The following is an 18,116-nucleotide window of genomic DNA, read 5'->3' as shown; positions in this document are numbered from 1 at the left end:
AACTATGTCTTATTAAGGAGCACTGCTTGCTAGCCTGGAAGACAGCCCAAACCTTTACCTCACCAGGCTAACTGCCTGCATGAGACTGAGACCATTGGATTCATTTAAGTGTGTATGGATTGTGTGAATATTCACCTCTACCAGAAATCCACTAGAGGGCACTTTGACCGAACATTTCCATTATCAAATTTAATAACCTCATTCATGATCTCTAAATTGAAACACATCAGTACAAGGAAACCGCTTGCTTGTTTATAAATATATTTTATTGTTTTGCAAGTCACGTGTTAGTAAGTAGCCTTATGATTACAGTTTAAGGATTTCAACACTTAGAAAAGGTGTATCATAAAAATATATATACCATGGTCTCTGAAAAAGGTCAAACAAAAGATAGAAATGCTGTTGAGTGACATTATGATTGATATACAAACAACACCTGTTTTTTCCACTGATAGACATAAATTAATACATTTGGATTCAAAAAGTGTCTGTAACAATATGAAAGCTACATTATTTAATCTACAGCCATTTCAGAGCACAAATCCACACATCAGAAAGCTTGATGACAACAAAATAGTAGTTCCAACTAAGAAATATTTATCTAGTTTAAATGTCAAAAGGAACATTACTGACTTTCTTCCACTGTTTGTGCTTACATTAAGTAGGTAATCCAATTACTCAGGGCCACAAACAGAGAACAGAATTTGCACCGAATCTTTGCTAGCATTACTGTAGATTGCAAGGATGGAGAGGACCCAAGAATGCAAGCCTCACACCTCGCAGAACCCCTAATCAACGCTCTTGTACCACACACCAATTAACAGTGGAATCCTTTCCCAATCTGTTTTTTTTCTCCATCAACGATCAACATTCCTTTGTCCTTCGATCACATACTGGCTTAATCTCCTCCATCTCTCTATCTCAGCTCTGGGTTCTCACATACAAAATACATTACACATTTAGAACATTGCATTAGAGCAATAACACTGAAAATGTGATCTGTTCTTCTGCAAAAAAAAAAAAACCTCACAAAATCACCTTGTGTCTTAGATTCAAGTAGACAACTGCTAGCTACTGTAACGGAGACTACAAGATTATGCTTGTTGTGTAATTCTGACTGCAGGAATGCGTGCCAAATCCAATCTCTGCCTCCACTAAGTAACTTACAAAACTGACCTCTGACTTAGTTACATGAACAATAATTTCATCCATTTGAGATGCATAACTGTAAACATACGAGAAGGTACAAAATAAATAAACTCTCATTTCTAAATATGACTGAAATTTATAATAAATAATAAATAAGAGGAAAATGTTAATACGGTCGTGTGCAAAGCAGTTTAGCGTCTCCATGGTAGGTCTATCTGCTCTGTGTTCAACAACAAGTACAAACATTTTATCCACTGCCTAAACAGTATGGACTCCCTGAACACATTTCTTGCCCAGGCTTTGTAGCTTCTGGACAGTCCATGAGATTTTCTTCATCATTCTGGACGTAATCATTCACATTTAACGTTACTATAAGAATATATGGCACTCACATGCAAGCCAGCTATGCAACTCTATCTCAAAATAGCTGCAATGTTCTTCAATCCCAAAGCACCACACATCATTGTATTGATATCAAATCAAGTGCAAATATATAAGAACTGAAGTCATTACATTCATTGGCTTCTAAATTCAGCATGTATATGTTTTCGTTGAATCCGGTCTACTTTGTGGTTCAAAATGTCAAGTCAACGGTAACTTAATACATCTTGCATCTAACTTTTCACTTGCACTTGTTTTGGAAGAAACACAGCAAGTCTCAGCTGACCCCTGACATAGGCCTACAAAACTAAACAGCTTCAACGCCACACCAAAGCTTGTCCAGCACCCAGCCATGTAAAGTAAAGACACAACTCTTTAACAGAACTAAGCTCCGATATGGCAGGAGGTTAAACAAAAAGAAGCATCTGTGGAGAAACCCAAAGCCAATCCTGCACACTCTGCTCTTACTGATGCCCAAGCCTAGAGGAAGCTGCAGCCCCAACCCCAGGACAGGGGAAAGAGGCAGTGACTGTGGTAGCCAACCCTCTCTGCGGGAGTGAGTCACGGTGTCTCATCCGTCTGGATGGACTGGCTCAGACGTCTCGTCTGCATTCTGTGGAGGGCCTGGACACTGGTGTCGCTCAGGTCCCCTTTGGTCTTCTGGATACAGTTGAAGATCTCCATGAAGAGGGCCTTGTACTCGGGCGGCTCGCCGGACGCCGAGCTGGAGAGCCGGCGGCGAGGGGTGTGGGCGGCGGCGTGGGCAGCGGCGTGCGCGTAGATGGGACAGCTGCCGCCACCGGCGGGCGTCTGGACAGCCTTGTGGCTGAGCGGGCCGGCGGCCGCGGCGCTGTGCTGGGAGCGGCGGAGAAGCTCGTCGTACTGCCTCTGGAGGGCGCTGTACTGAGCGTCCACCTCGCTGAGCAGCGACACGCCGCGGCGTGTCAAGAGCGCCCGGGGCCGGCGGGCACAGGTGGGCCTGTGGCGTCGCCGCAGCTCCTCGCCGCTGGCGCCCTGGATGGCCCCCTCGCTCTGGCATCGCGCCCGCGGCTTCCCCTCCCCTCTCTCTTCCTCCTCCACCACCTCCTCTCCCTCATCCTCCTCTTCTTCCTCCTCCTCCTCCTCCTCCTCCTCCTCCTCTTCCAGTTCTTCTCCCCTCTCATGCTCCCCTCCGGGCTGCCCATCTGCGCTGAGGGACACGTCGTCGTGCAGTGCCCGCTGCTGTGCCCTCCTGGCACTAGCCATCTCAGAGCGCCACAGCTGACGGAGCTCCTCTACCTCAGCCTCCAGCTCCGCCTGACGGGTGCGGCAGCCATCCAATGCCGCCAGACGCTGTCCCAGCATGCTGTTCTCCTCTGCCGTCGCCTCTGCTTCCTGCTCGGCCTCGTGCCGGCGCGAGCGCTCCACCTCCAGCTGGGCCTCCAGGGTCTGGACCAGCCCACACAGGGCTGCCCGCTCCTCCTCCTCCGCCTCCGCTGCGGCCGTCTGCTCCTCCGGCTGAAGCACCCAAGGACGCTCACATGCCAGGACGTCAGTGGACATCAGGCACCTGAAGAGCCAGAGAAGTAGATACAGGCTTAACAAAAACACAATAAATAATAATAATAATAATAATAATAATAATAATACATTTATTTTTATAGCACTTTTCTAGGCATTCAAAGAAGTTTTACAGCTTTAAATACATAGATACAACAAACACACAAGGTACATAGACAAGGTTACATAACAGACAAAAGAAAAGAAAACACATAGGTGCATGGACAATCAGAGGCAAAGCTAGAGAGGTGGGCAATGAAAAGGAGGAGGAAAAAGCAAGTTCGAAGAGGTGAGTTTTGAGGGCCTGTTTGAAGGATGGTAAGGTGCTTGACTATTTGATGTGGTCAGGGAGGGTGATCCAGAGGGTAAATAAATATATAAATAAAGCAATGGACTAGTCTGTGCGTTTATGGAATTTTCATTTAGTTTTCTCAACCATATGTTTATGAAGGCTTGAAAATCATCTCTGATTTTCAAATGGTTGAGTTGATTGTCAAGATGATTTTCATCTGTATGCACTAATAAAGCAGTAATGTGGTAATTCACATCAATAAGGTAACTCTATAAGCAAGCTTATACAGTAGGCAGTATACAGTACCTAATTAATAGAGAAGCTTGCTGAACATGCCCCTGAATTCTCAGCCCTCCTTGACATGGAAGGCGTGGATTATGGATTACTGGATTATAGTCAGAAAGGCCCGGGCCAGATTGTGGTGTCTATGTCTGCAAGCCCCGCACCTGTCCAGTCAGCATGCGAGCGAGCACTGATGTGCTAATAAGCATGCGGGTCACCATGAGCAGATCCCAGAGGTCACCCACTGGACTGGGCAACACGTGAGGCGTCAGCATCCCCGCTCTGACTGACCTAAACCAGCCCTACTGCGCTGCATGGGACTGATGCTTACCTGACTCTAAGATAGACTCAGGCCTCAAGAAAAGGCAATATCTAATATCCTTTCCCAATCAGATGACATGACTGCAATCCGGTTGTACTAATTAGGGCATGCATGGACTTTAACCTTTGGAGCAGCGTACTGAAAGCTCATTTCATAATTATTTGTTTGTAAGCAAAACAAAGGGACAATAGGGCCTTGTGACACAAGGGGAGTCATGAGAGTTATGATTAGCCTGTAGGTAAGTCACTTAGCCTATTGCTGTGTCCTTATGAGCTATACAAACCTGCCTTTCGGCTTAGATTGCACTTAAGCAACATTAAATCAGTATTAAATCCATTATGTGCAACACAGCAAAGTTAAGGATAAAGGGATTCAGCCACATGCAATACCATGTAGTACTGTGTTGTGTGTGATGCCATCTTATATGCTATATATGTGATGTGTATTTCATGTCATACAGTATGTGTTGTGATGTATTTTATCGTGTTGTGTATTAAGCTTAAACGTGTCGGTTTACTTGTCCTGGTGCAGGTCGTAGAGCTCCTTCAGACAGGGGACACTCTGGGCACTCAGACTGGTGCGCCGCTGCTGCAGCTGGGCCTTCTCCCTGCGGCTGCGCTCCGACTGGGCTGCACTTAGCTGCTCCACCTGCTCCTGCAGCTCGTCCATGTGCGCCTGAAGAGTGTCCACCGTCTCAGTCAGGCTGCCAGGAGAGGGGACAAGAGTTTGGCATGACGAACACATAGGCACATTGTACATTAAATGCACCTGCACATTCTACGGGCATGCTGCATATTGAAAAGTGCAAACTTTCATGTACTGAGATGCTCTGTAATGCACATACATTTGTACATGACATACATTTTCATGAGGTATTACCTCACACCATAACATGTCACATCAGTGGCAAGATTGGATAATATCAGCACAAACAAGCCACCACATCAGTATGGCTAAAAGCCTCATTTATCATCATCATCAACGATGCCAATAGTGACTCGTGGAGAAGCTTTAGCCAAAAGCCTTACAGGAGAGCAAGCGGGCCAAATGACCCCATTCACCTCGGACTCTATCCACCTTGTTTTCTCACCTCTGGATCCTCTGCTGAGCGGCCCGGTTGTCCTGCATCAGCTTGCAGTTGCCCTGCTCCAGCTCTCTGGCCACCCCGTCCAGCTGCTCGTACACCTTGGCGTGCTGCTCGTTCATCTGACGCAGCACGTCCATCTGCTTGGTCAGGTACTGGGAGAGGGAGGAAGGCAGTGTGAGTTAGCAGAAATTGGGGTGCCTTATATGCGATGTGTACTATATGTGCAATATGGTTGTATTTATATTCAACCAAATTACTGGTGCTTTGTTTTTGGTACTGCCAAATGCAGCAGTAGTTGGATATTTGTGTTGCATGCAACTTCCTCTGCCTATCTCTCTTGTCATTTATCTGTATTATGTCTAGTATATCTGATGAGTCGAAGTTCTTGTCTTAAATTACTCAATGCTTACTCACACTAGTTTTTTTTCTTCAATGAAACTTCTCATGCTTTAGTGCTACAGTGTGACAAGCCCTAATGCCAGACATTATTACGCTTTATTGTGATTTCATTGTGGTAGTAAAATTAGTCGGCGCTACAAGAATGACATGCAAACAAGTAGAAAAGGTATGGCCAAGAGGTAAAGTCCATTCCCCGCCGTATCATGAAAAGCGTGAAAGGCTTCTCATGTCCTTCTCAGTGAGCTATGCTAAGCCAACTAGGGAATGTATTTGCATTGAGTCTGTAAGACCATAAGCCATAAAACATAATGAGCAAGCTTGTGGCTCTACATTCAGGGAGTCAGTGAGCCACAGTTGCGGTGGACACCATCAAAACCCACAAATACAGCTGCAATTTCTATACAGCATCTATATGCTATAATCCAATCACAATATGGCATCTGCACCTATTAATGTCAGAAATGTCAGAATGACACAATTTCAGCCTTTTTTTTAACTCTCATCTCTCTCAATCAACAAACAATGTGGCAGTGGACAGGGACAGCACAAACCTAGTCAGGTCAGAATAATGAGATTAGTTTCAGCTCGTCAGTCGTCACAGGCCGAGAGCGTCACGCTTTAGCAGCCTTATCTTGGCTCCGGTGTGGTGACAGAGACTTGTAGGGAGAAAGGTGAGGGAGGAAACTCTAACAGGAAGGGGCCCTTGAGCAACCCCATCAACTGCCTGGCAGAAGAAGGAGCAGGGGCAGGAAATCCTTAGCTGTTTGTTCCACCACAGAGCAGACAGGCTAAATCTATCACTGGAGAACACACCCATAGGTGAGAGGCGGCTGCGTCTCTCTCACACACGCACACACACGCACACACACGCACACACACGCAAGCACCAGCTATATATAGACAGATAGGTGGCCAATTATGCCTTCTGTCTGCACTGTGCCAAAACTGTCATGGAAAGAGACAGATCAAGTCCGGTTTTTACTCTTCATCTCATAAAGAGGTCAAGCAACACAATAAGACTTGAGCTTGTTGTATAATATAAAAGTTGTTAGGTAGTAATTAGGAAGGTACAGACAGTACAGAAAATCTGTAAAAATACTGTTGGAAGTCGACTTTGGTTTTTTGGATGTCTGGAGGTTTGCTTTTGCTTAATCCTGTTTTTTAGTAGGCCTACAAGAAGTGGCCAGTCACCTCGATTTCCTGCAGCTGTTCCTGGTTGTTTGTGTACATCTGCTGAAGGCTCTGCTCCAGCTCATGGTTCCTGTCCAGCAGAGTTTTGCCAAGCTCAGCGGCCAAATGTAAATCTAAGACATCCACACATAAGAACAGACACACACATACACAAAGAGAGATTTATGAAATGTATACATCTTAGCAATCCGAAAAGCACAGTGAGAAACCAGCAACCGAACACACACACACACACACACACACACACACACACACACACACACACACACACACACACACACACACACACACACACACACACACACACACACACACACACACACACAACTGTCTGACCATATCAGGGAAGGTCACTGGTATAGTGTGAGTGTCACAAGAATTTAAAGCACGAGACAAAACCCACAGGCAATCATCACTTTACTCTTTTAAATAAGAGAGCATTCATGCAGCCTACACAAAAAAAAACCTAAAGTGTCAGAGAAAAAATAACTAAAAAAAACAGCTCAGCTCAAAACTGAATCAAAGGCAGCAGTGTCGATCAACAGACAAGAATGTGTACAAAACCTCTTCTGTAGTTTGGAGGGATTTTATACAAGTCAAAGAAGGCTAGACTGTGCACTTATTCAGTGAAATATGCAGTTTGGCTGCAACCTCATATTTACAAACCTCATCCCCTGGGGATGTAGGCTTCTGTATGTAGCCAACCAAATTTAATTTTACTAGACAGACTACAGATCTACATTTGTAGAAGTCCTACTGTTGTACAACACTATGCATGCAAAGGCCTACATGAACAACACTTTTATAAATGTAACTAATAAAAATCATGTTTTCTAAAAATAAAAACACTGCTCCTGACTGGGATACATTGGATTAAAATGTGCAATAGGATCAGTTTAGTTCTACGAAACAATCCATCCTGCCTAATTGCTGAAGGCTATCGTTTAGTTTTGCTGATGGGCGCGACCGTTTCTAGGCTACATCATCATCAACATCATCCTAAAATTGAAAAAGATAAACTTACCATTCTCAAGGTCCTGTTTGCTGTACCAAAGGTCTTCGCCTCTCAGCTCGAAATCCTCCTCGATAACCACGTCAGTAAGCATTTTTAAAAGCGCTCCACTCAAACAAACGCACTACTATCTCCACCAGCTGTTTCTTGTGCTTTAACTTTTTCGTTCATCCCACAGGGTTGCACCGTATTGCCTCAGTCACAACATCCTGCAGCAGCGAAGCCCGGCGTCTACAGCAACGTGGCAAAGTCCAAGCCCTAAAACTTCCCGAAGTAAATCGCCCAGGAGGACCAAGAGTTTGGAATTTACTGACAGACAGCCAGCCAATGATTAGTCCAAGGGGTAGGGCATATCGCAAGGGCCAATCCTTTCTACTGTTGACATAGTCACATGGTAGTTGTTGTCACGCCTTCTTCCGTGTTCATGCATCCTGACAAACACATCAGTTGCAGAAAAAAAATGGTGGGAAACAGCGGTTTCTGATTATGCATCGAAAATATAGTAAAAGTCTCTAACTAGTGATTTTTTGGTTGCGGTGGGTTTAGTTATTGCACAGACAATCGCGCCAAAAGTTTTGCAGCTATGAGTTCGGAGAAAGTCAGGGGTCAGGGCCCCTTTGCCGTGGTGAGACACCTGACAGCAAGTATAGGTGCACATCCAGCCGCGGTGGCTTACGCGATGACAACTGTTGGGGCGAGCATGATGAACAGCATATTCAGCTTCTATTATGTCAAGCTCTTTCTAAACAAGTACAAGATCTCAGAGGGAGCCTTCCACCAATCTCAAGTGAGTACTGGTCTCATGAATGGAGTCGCAGAATGAAAGTTTACGTTATTATTAAACACACACCCAGGCTTTAGTTTACCTAGGCGGGGCCTTGTTTTTAGTCCAGGACAGGTTCTTCTGGTGCGACACAGTCAACGTAAAAGTTCAAAACAGCCAAAAAGGTGCCGCCACATAAAGGGGTTAGGAATTTATATGTGGGCTGAATAAACAACTGTGTAACTCTACTCCCTCTCCAGGTAGTTTACATGATCTGGAATGCGGTGAACGACCCTTTGTTTGGGTACCTGCAGGACAACTCTCGCATACCATGCTGCTCCCACAGACGCCTCTCCATCCTTTATGGTGCTCCCTTCTACGCTCTGGCTTTCCTGCTCGCTTGGTTCCCGTGGCGGGCCTACCAGTCCGGCGACTGGCTCAGTGGCTTGCACCTGATGGTGACCCTGTGCGCCTTCGACGGCATGCTGACCTTCGTCCTGCTGGCCCAGTGTGCCTTGTTCGCCGAGATCTCGGCCCACCACCAGAGCCGGCTTCGCCTGATCCAGTACAGCCAGGTGGCGTCGCTGGTGGGGTCGTCCAGCGTGCTCTTCTGCGGCCTTATCTCGAGCAACATGGAGGACTTTGGCGCTTTCCAGACCTTCTGCGTGATTGTAGCCGTGCTGGGCGCCGGCTGCATGCTCTACACGGGCCTGAACAGCGAGACCCGCTTCGACAGCAAGACCCAGTCGGACGGCTCCCCATCCTCCTCCGAGCCTCAGCTCTCCCTGGCCTCAGTGCTCTCCATGACGTGGCAGATCCTCGCCAACCGGGACTTCCAGCTCTTCGTGCTCATGAACTTCTTCCAGGTCTTCATGGTGGCCTTCTGCAACAACTTCACCATGATCTTCGCTGAGTACCTCATCCCGCCCGATGTGCTTCCCTCGTTGGCCAAGAGCCTCATGTATGGCGCCGGCTTCATCTGCCCACAGGTAGTGTGTGTTCCTGCAGTTCAACAGGCTGGGCAGTGTTCAAGCAGCACCCAAGCCGAGTTGGTATCTGAGGTGTTATAGCTCTTAAGGATTAGAAGGTCCATTCCATTACCAGTGAAAAGTGAATTACAAGTGAAAACACTGTTGTTTAACAAATTGCTATAAGAAGTCTCCAAAGACTGCAAATTGTATCAAAAGTCTCCATTGACTGGACTATTCCTCTACTTTTCAAGAGGGACAAATTATCATTAACATCATAATTTAGCATGTTGTTCATCTGTATTCAATGAGGTATTCTGGATAAAGAATAATATGTCTGTGTAACAGTGTGATTAAAAAAACAAAAACAAAGCCTCATCGGAACAGGCTACCAGGGTTTATACTGTTCATGGTAATCTAACAAGGTCTACCCTGACTGGTAACTGGTGTTGCTGGATCAGAAATGATCTGGGTGTTTGACTTTATGAGAGAGAGAGACAGACAGAGTCTCTGTGACTCTCCGTGATGCACCTGTTCATCACACACATCTTCTTATCTTGCATGAGAAATGAGGCTGTTGGCTGTTGCTCTCCACAGATCCTGGTCCTGAGCAGCCAGAGGCTGCTGCAGCGCGTTGGCTACTACCGGCTGATCCTGCTCGCCTTTCACGTGGAGGCAGTGGGCGCCGCTATCATGCTGCTGCTGGGCCGACACCACTATTATCTGCTGGCCATCTTCCTCACCGCCAACATGTGAGCCTTTAGCAGTGCATTTTAACCTATGCTGTGCTAGAAGGTGCATGAGGTCATGCATGGTTGTGGTTATTTCTATTGTGTATGCCTATCTATCTCGTACCTGCTGTGTAACTCTTCACCTGTTCTCTTTGCAATGTGTCTTATTAAACAGATTTAGTGCTTCGTATTTACTATACTGAAGCTTTTTTGATTCTGCAGTATTTTCTTTTTCTCTAAAGCAATATAGAATTGTGAAAATTTACTATCCAGATGTAACAATATGATTAAATGCAAAGTTGGTAGTAAGTTGCCAATGAACTTGTTCACTGTACTTGTACAGCCAGTTAAGAAAATGATATTCTGACAGTTATACATGTAAATCGGTTTTGTATGCTTAGTGGTGAACCTTACCATGTCATTAGCATACACAGAGGGAAAAGCTTTGCCTTGTAACTTGTGTGAACATTGTAGCTAGTAATGAATAAGTTGACATGATCTAATAATCTAATCATATTCTATTATCTTATTTTCACTCTCTCAGGGTTTTGGTTCAGGCTGCCTTCAGTCTCTTTAATTTACCCCTGGCAGACATCATCGACTCTGATCTCCAGAGATACAAACGCAGGTGAATTGTGTCCATCCCATTTGTGCATTTTTATCTTCCGATTGACACAACACCATTTTATTGGTGGACTTTGGATGTGTTGTATGTGCAAAATGACACAAGGCTGTATAATAGAAAGGAACTATCAATGCTTTAGACTGAAAAGTTGCATACAAGGTTGACCATAACAAATGATTTCTACACAAGTTAACGATTGATTCTGTGGAACCTGCATGTTACGGTTTTAATGCAAAAACCTTCTATTGACTCTCCAGCACCCCTTTGTCCTCCATGGTCTTTGGGACCAACGCTTTGTTCACTAAACCAGCGCAGTCATTGGCCCCCATGTTGGTCGTCTCTGTTCTGAACCAGTATGGCTACGAAAGTCTAAAAGACACTTCACAGGCCACAGACCCGAGGTACACTTTTGATTTCACGTTAGATTTCTATTTCCCATCATACATATGTCACTGGGGATATCATCTGGCTTGGTTAAAATGTGTCTTGTTCAAATTGATCACTGAATTGTTTTTTAATCAAACTGTTTTACATGTACCGGTAATGTTAAAATGTCATCGTCATTTACATTTAGAAGTTACTTGAGTTGGAAAAAAGAACAATGTGGTGGTAATAATTATGTACTCTGTACTGATGCATTCTGTAATGATAACATTTCTATTAACTTTGCAGTGTACTGCAGCCCTTATATGGAGCCATGTTCTACCTGGTGTGTTTGATGCCCCTCTGTGTCTCTGCACTGCAAGTGCTGGCATGGCGGCCGTTCTCCATCAGAAACAGTCACACTGTTGACTCCAAGTACATCGATGGCTGATATGCTCATACTGTAGATCTCCGTTCCATTGGTTGTGTTTGACCTATGGGCAGAATATGCACTGGAAGCTATACAGTGAAAATGTTTACTGGATGAATGTAGAAGAACAGAGGACTATGATGTGCTTTAAACTGTGTTGAAATGTGATGTTTTTTTTATATCTTCTTTATGGTGGCAGTTGCTGTTTTGTTTACTCTGTCTTTTCTTTAATAGGGTGAGCCTTAAAATGGTTCAGTCAGTGAGTGCCTTAAATAGTGCATTGGCCCTCCACCACTGGGATTTTCAGTGTTTGACAATAACTGTTTCAAAGGGACAGGTTTCATATTTACCTATTGGAAGTCAGCCACATGAAAGAGCTAAGAAGTGAGATTAGCTACCCTAGTAGCAAATTAGCCACAAATGAAAATGCTAAAATCACACAATGGAGTTAAGGGCTGCTGGAACATTTGGTATAGAATGTAGAATGACATTTTCCAGACTTGGGCCAAGGTTTGAAACATGCCAGTGTTCGCTAAATTTAGTATATTTGTTTTAACTCAGTGACTATCAATTTCATTCATAACTTGGCCTTGCCTTGACAGTAGAATGCCACATTGGGTTTTAACCCATTGATTACAGACATTTCACACACACGTGTCTTAATGATTCATACGAGCCATCTTAAATGAAAATTGCTACTAAAGTTACTGCCAGCTGTACAGAATTCATGAAATAACTACAGCTGAAAAACAACCACTGTTCTGATAAAAGAGTTAAGTTGTAACCTATATTTGATATCAAAACAATTTGAACTGGTTTGTATGCTTATATTTTTTTGAGAATTTTCTTTTCCTTTTTATCAGTTGTGTAAGACTGTTTTGTCACGAGACTACAAGACTGACTTTACATAAAAGGTTTGCGTTTGGAAGGACTATTAACAGTAAAGCTATTGTATGAGACTTTCAGTTGAATTTTTGGTACAGAGGCCAATGCTTACTTGAATGACTCATTTTCTTGACTTTGTATTTTGTCATTCTTAAACTCTCTCCTGACATTCATAGGGTCTACCTTTATTTAAAAAATACAGTAAATTATCAGGTTACGAATTTTGTCATTGTGGGAGTACCTCCCCAAAGAAGCACAGTCAATTTGGTTCACTTTTTTTCAGCCTCCCAAAGAGGTAACTTTATTCAACACATTGACACAAACACACAAACACACACACACACACACAACCCAAACACGAAAAAGGGCAGTTGGAGTTCACATGTATACTGAATGAATTCTTGCTTCATCATTTGATTTTACATTTTAAAAGATTTTAAACAGGACATCAAATCCTATTGCTGCAGGACCAGCCATTGTACTTGTAAACATTCTGGGTTAGTCAGGTGACAACTGTGAACATTTTGACCTCCCACTACTCCTTCCGGTGGTTTAAGTCACATGTTTTGATAGATGTCATCATCTTGTGTTGGGGTGTGTGGGTTCTCAAACTGAAACAGAAGAAGGCCAATTTCACACACCATCCAAAATCCTTCACATGCCAATAATGCTCAAACCAATTTTAGGCTCTTGTTTAGGCAAGAACAATGAAGACACATGGTAAAATGGTCTAATTCTTATCAGAACTTATATAATTGGGCAGTTATCTTACGGGTTATTCTGTGTAAAATCAGACCAGGAAAATGGTCTCCACACTGTCTCAGATTTTTCATCCTTAAAAAAAAATTTGTACACTCAAAAATGCCTTACCCTGGAGATTATCTTGGAGATATATTTGGACAATAATATCTTAAAAACTATTATCCTGTCTGCCCAAACTGTGTAGGATGGAGGACAAACAAACTTCTTAGTATGAGTGGACCATTAAATGTTTGTTCTGTATGCCCATTGATTTTACACAAGACCCTAGATTTTGAACAAAGGGCCAAATGAGTGATTTTGAGGGTCTTGTAAACTTTTTTGTACCCACATGGCATCAATCAGTATTTTGTCTGCAAATTCAATACTTTATGAATGTGCCAATATTTGAAGTCTCTACAAAATACACATGAAGATATAATTAAGTATAATTATAATTGCATGTTTTGGTCATTTACTAAAAATGCCATGTGGGGTAGCCAGTAAAAACACAACAAATCGATGGGTATACAAAGTGTCTGTGATTCAATGTGTACATGTTATTCCTAGTACACTTGCATTGTATACATCTGCCTTCTCATTCTTGTCCCTGGGGTAAAACAAATATTTGGACTACCGGTATATCTATCTACAGTATTGGCATTTGCACACTAAATGCCCATACATTGAGCTACTACCACATAGATTTTCATGTACTAGCTACCCCACATATTATTCTAGTAAATCATAACCTTCTCTTGTTTTGTCGTCATGTTTGTTGTATGTGGACAGCTCAAATATTGGAACAACACTGAATGAAATAGTGTTTGATATGAAATGTGTTCAAGTTTATACTCTCAATGTCACTCGTTTTGCACTTTTTCAAATCTAGGGCCTTTAGAGAAAATCATTGAGCATGCCATACAAACTTTTAATTGTTCAGTCATACTGAGAACCTATTCATCTGCTTTACACAGTTTGGGCTGGGTATGAATAATACTTTAACAAATATTAATGCCCAAACACTGCTTCCCAGATATGTGTTTTTAGGATGTACAACAACTGAAACAAATATCAAGTGCTGAAAAATATGAATATTTTTATAAAATAAATATTTGACTGTCCTTGGTTTTTGAACCATTCATGATATTATAGACAAGGTTTGAACAAAATCTGAGACGGTGCAAGGACAACAACCTATGGGGCACAGAATGAGCCATAATATGATGTAGTTTTGAACCTGGCTGTCTGCTGACTGTGGAAGGCCTGGGGGTTTTGGAGAGCTGTGTAAGTTCCTCTTGCTATATAGCTCTTGCACCACAGCCCGGAAGTGTCTTCTTCTGGTTGAGTTGTTCTGCAAGACAGGATGGTGTAAAGAGGCAGACATACAAATATATATATATATATATATATATATATATATATATATATATATATATATATATAATATATATATATATATATATATATATATATATATATATATATATATATATATATAATACATTATATCACACATGCATGAAAAGGATAAGCTGCAGATCATCATAAGGCATACAAAGCATGCATTTCGCAATACAGCAGATAGTTGTGTTTATACCTTTGAGCCATTATTGTTTCCACATTTCCCCCTGAGGATTGGTATGTCTCGTCCAGTCTGAAGAAAATCAAAAATTATTTCAAAAACAAGTTTTCAACACTTAGTTCAAATAATTGTGTGACACAAATGTGTTTACCATCTTCAAAATGAGGAGAGTAAGGACTATTAGACTGTAGAGGGACAACACTGCAAACAGCAACCAGAGCAAAGCCTGTCTGATCTGATGACTTAACGCTGTTAACACAGGGCACAGGTAAACATGTTAACAATCACACTACAACAAGACAAATGACCAAATCTAACGTCTCTTTCTTAACTCATACAGTTATTATTCACCATCATCACAGATGTAAACATGTTAACAACAATACATCATAACAAGAAGTCAGTTTCCTTTATCTTCTCTAAAAACAATCCCATTTCACCTTTATTCCAAATCTCCTCTTACCTGTGACTGTCACAACCGTGCCATTTCCAATGATTTGTTTCCATTTTCTGTGATACTCCACACCACAATGGTAAATCCCACTGTCATCTACGTGAAAGGACTTCACCTCCAGTGCCCCCTCCTTCAGAACTGAAAACTTAGGTGAGCCAGGGTCCAGGTTTAGCCATTCATATGAGGACTTCCTGAAGACATGCCAGGAAAACTGCACCTCGCCAGGACACTGAGTTACACTGACATCACAGGGAATACTATGGGACTCTTCCTCCATCAGCCATATTTCTGTAATTGACTTCTCTTTGACCTCCATCTTGCAGGAGTCTACACGGAAAACTTGGCAGAATAACATGTTGCTGTGGTAAGTGTCACAAAATGGGTATGCATCTGACTTCCAATTATTAGTGTTATTAAGCTCTGCTGAAATAATTCACTACTGGATGGTATATATTTGTAGAATATTCGTTACAGCTAGAACTTAACAACGAATGAGGTTGAACCGAAAAACTATGACAGATATGAAGACTTATGAATACCCTCCTGTTTGCTAGAGCAAGGGGAAGATGGCCTGTGATCCTTACCTGTAAAGATAAGAGTGAGTGCAACTCGCTGATAGATGTACGTCTCGTGTGCCATGAAAGATTCTACAGTATACCTCCTCTGCGTATGTGTCTCGAGTTTCTGACGTGAACGTGGCTTTACCGGCACTGTCAAAGAGAGAAAAACAGAAGTGAGCTATCTACAAAAGTTCTTCCTATTTCTTGGCCCAATTTGAGTCACTCTTCTCAGAGAGTATGAGTAACCTGGTGACTCACAGGCTATCCTTTGCCATGCAGCAGAACACAAAAATAAGCTAAAGATCTTTCAGTGGAAATAATATATGACCATAAATTATCCTTTGGCAACTTGCCTCTCAAAACTGTTTTATTTTTTTTGGCTTGAAAAAAATCGCCCTTCAATGTACAAATCTGCAGCAGTCCCACAGTTATGTGATAAAAAAGGCCACTCTTTTAACTAAGACCAAGAAGAGAGAACACATCACCCCTGTGTTGGCTGAACTGCACTGGCTCCCTGTTTCCTATAGAATTGATTTTAAGGTTATGTTAATTACTTACAAAGCTCTGAATGGCAGAGCACCTCCATCTCTGAGTTTTTAAGGCTGCCAGTCTTAAATGTCTGTGTATAAAGTCAAATAATTACTACATATGCTAAGAACATGCTAAAGCTGGCTGCTTGGAGTCTGCATCAACGGGGCCTAAGCATTTGTTAGCCTAAGCATTTGTTAGCAAAGCCTTTATATATAGTATTTCTGATATGTTGCTGATTGGATCATAAACGGCCACAGCAACAAAGGGGAATGACTGACTTCTATATAATTGTGTTGCATGTTATTTTCTTTATTTCTGATATGTTGCTGATCGGATCATTAACGGCCACAGCAATGAAGAAAAGTGAAAGTAATTGATAATGACTGACTGACTCCAATATTGTGTTACATGCTCCAAAGGTAAAGAACTTCGAGCTGCATTCTGTGTATGAAAGGTGCTAGCCTATACAAATAAAGCGTATTATTGTTATTACTCTAAATGCACTGTAAATGTCAGACAGAGACAGAGAAAGGCAGGATCAACTAGTCCTAGCATCACAAACTGATTGCCAACCAAACAGTAGGCCCTACACGTTTCTGTAGGCTATGCTTTTTCATCAGTGCACACACTCTATTTCTGCCAGTGTTCCAGTTTAGATGGTGAGCAGTTTAACTGGTGATATTTGCATAAAATCAGTGAATATTCAACAAAACCCTGCCTACTTCTTAATCTGCTCTGCCTCTGATAGTGCAGGTTTATATTAGGCTACATTTTCACGAAGTGTTTGCAAGTGAGACAATATAACGGATATCGCTGAAAACATCACCAGTGTATGTCTAATACATGTCTGTTTAAGCATTATCCACAAATATGACACATACTGAATTAATGGAAAAAAATAAAACTAGCGATCTAGCTGGGATTCGAACCATGCATGGACAAGAAAGTTGATTGGATTAGCTTCTACATTGTCTATACCACTACACTACGAACCACTGAAATCAATGCCAGATTTCTATGTATATATTGAACTGTTAGTAAAAGTTAACACAGGTTAACATAAGTGAGAAATATACGCCCATGTTAACTGGTGCCATCACAATTTAACATGGGCATATGCAAGCCTCAAAACAACAAAATAGGTTCATCTTTGCCTCACATACCTGATGTACAACAAACTGGCATGTCCCACTGACACTTTATTCCGTTTTGGGGGTTAATAATATGAAATATGTCAGTCATGTGCAAAAATTATCATAACTTAGTGTCATGTCTCGGTGAAGTTATGCAGTGAGCTGTCTAATGATTTGAAGTGAACACATGAAACTTATTTTCTCCGAGTTAAATATTATTTAATTTGTTGGTCCTAATTTGATGACACAAAATGGTTATCATGGTAGCATATATTACAAAACTTTGATGTAGCTAGAGAGTTTGATGACAGATGTTGCTGTTTCAGATTCCCACGTAGCCTAAATTAGAAAATAGTTTAGCCTACTTACTGCTCGTTCAGCAGCTGTTGCAAAACATTCACTTAGCCTAGATGTTTGCTATAATGAATATCTTGATCGATTGACAAATAAGCTGTCACAAGACAACATAGACCTACATTCATTTAATATGAAAACCATGCTATTGCATAGAAACAAAATAACCAGTGGTGCAATTGGTTAGCAGGGTGGACTATTGCTGCTAGCTTGCTATTTTAGTGAGCCGTTCGAGGCCCAAGTGATCTTCATAATTTTTGCGCATTATAATCACAATGTGTGTTTCTGCACAAAAAACGAGCAATGTCTGATGGGGTCATTTGTTACTGTTTGTGATGCAAA

General features: G+C 42.2%; 3 protein-coding genes across 3 annotated transcripts; 1 reads left to right on the top strand and 2 right to left on the bottom strand.

The window, feature by feature from the left end:
- Positions 1-285: 285 nt before the first annotated feature.
- On the bottom strand, positions 286-7,884 carry cdr2a (cerebellar degeneration-related protein 2a). Its single transcript, XM_076265492.1, has 5 exons — positions 7,667-7,884; positions 6,643-6,755; positions 5,056-5,204; positions 4,483-4,668; positions 286-3,079 (listed from the first exon to the last, which is right to left on the bottom strand). Exons 1-5 carry the CDS (start codon positions 7,746-7,748, stop codon positions 2,092-2,094), a joined length of 1,518 nt encoding a protein of 505 aa, XP_076121607.1. The 5' UTR covers positions 7,749-7,884; the 3' UTR covers positions 286-2,091.
- Positions 7,885-8,080: 196 nt separating this feature from the next.
- On the top strand, positions 8,081-12,493 carry mfsd13al (major facilitator superfamily domain containing 13a-like). The gene is made up of 6 exons (XM_076265489.1): positions 8,081-8,441; positions 8,678-9,406; positions 9,983-10,137; positions 10,661-10,744; positions 10,999-11,142; positions 11,414-12,493. Exons 1-6 carry the CDS (start codon positions 8,238-8,240, stop codon positions 11,553-11,555), a joined length of 1,458 nt encoding a protein of 485 aa, XP_076121604.1. The 5' UTR covers positions 8,081-8,237; the 3' UTR covers positions 11,556-12,493.
- Positions 12,494-12,666: 173 nt separating this feature from the next.
- On the bottom strand, positions 12,667-15,906 carry LOC143102100 (immunoglobulin superfamily member 6). Its single transcript, XM_076265491.1, has 6 exons — positions 15,781-15,906; positions 15,206-15,535; positions 14,894-14,991; positions 14,758-14,814; positions 14,398-14,511; positions 12,667-13,030 (listed from the first exon to the last, which is right to left on the bottom strand). The coding sequence occupies exons 1-6, from the start codon at positions 15,833-15,835 to the stop codon at positions 12,977-12,979; spliced, it is 708 nt and encodes a 235-aa protein (XP_076121606.1). The 5' UTR covers positions 15,836-15,906; the 3' UTR covers positions 12,667-12,976.
- Between the last annotated feature and the right edge of the window lie 2,210 nt (positions 15,907-18,116).

This window comes from Alosa pseudoharengus, unplaced genomic scaffold (genome assembly GCF_046254945.1).
Source record: "Alosa pseudoharengus isolate Yale_2024_CS ecotype anadromous, Long Island Sound unplaced genomic scaffold, YU_APseudo_1.1 YU_APseudo_1.1_scf_4, whole genome shotgun sequence".
Lineage (NCBI taxonomy): Eukaryota > Metazoa > Chordata > Actinopteri > Clupeiformes > Clupeidae > Alosa > Alosa pseudoharengus.
Note: the sequence above shows the minus strand (reverse complement) of the source record. Positions and strands in the feature narration are given on the sequence as shown.

What these genes read in the sequence shown, in the direction of transcription:
- cdr2a (XM_076265492.1), bottom strand. Translation starts at nt 7,748, where the DNA reads ATGCTTACTGACGTGGTTATCGAGGAGGATTTCGAGCTGAGAGGCGAA. An exon ending in GCTCAGCAGAGGATCCAGAG is followed by an intron (nt 4,669 to 5,055) that starts GTGAGAAAACAA and finishes CTCTCCTGGCAG; the next exon opens with CCTGACTGAGACGGTGGACA. An exon ending in TACGACCTGCACCAGGACAA is followed by an intron (nt 3,080 to 4,482) that starts GTAAACCGACAC and finishes CTGGCTCTTCAG; the next exon opens with GTGCCTGATGTCCACTGACG.
- mfsd13al (XM_076265489.1), top strand. Translation starts at nt 8,238, where the DNA reads ATGAGTTCGGAGAAAGTCAGGGGTCAGGGCCCCTTTGCCGTGGTGAGA. An exon ending in CCGGCTTCATCTGCCCACAG is followed by an intron (nt 9,407 to 9,982) that starts GTAGTGTGTGTT and finishes TGCTCTCCACAG; the next exon opens with ATCCTGGTCCTGAGCAGCCA. An exon ending in CTCCAGAGATACAAACGCAG is followed by an intron (nt 10,745 to 10,998) that starts GTGAATTGTGTC and finishes TTGACTCTCCAG; the next exon opens with CACCCCTTTGTCCTCCATGG.
- LOC143102100 (XM_076265491.1), bottom strand. Translation starts at nt 15,835, where the DNA reads ATGGCACACGAGACGTACATCTATCAGCGAGTTGCACTCACTCTTATC. An exon ending in ACTCACTCTTATCTTTACAG is followed by an intron (nt 15,536 to 15,780) that starts GTAAGGATCACA and finishes TATTCTGCCAAG; the next exon opens with TTTTCCGTGTAGACTCCTGC. An exon ending in CACGGTTGTGACAGTCACAG is followed by an intron (nt 14,992 to 15,205) that starts GTAAGAGGAGAT and finishes CTGTGTTAACAG; the next exon opens with CGTTAAGTCATCAGATCAGA.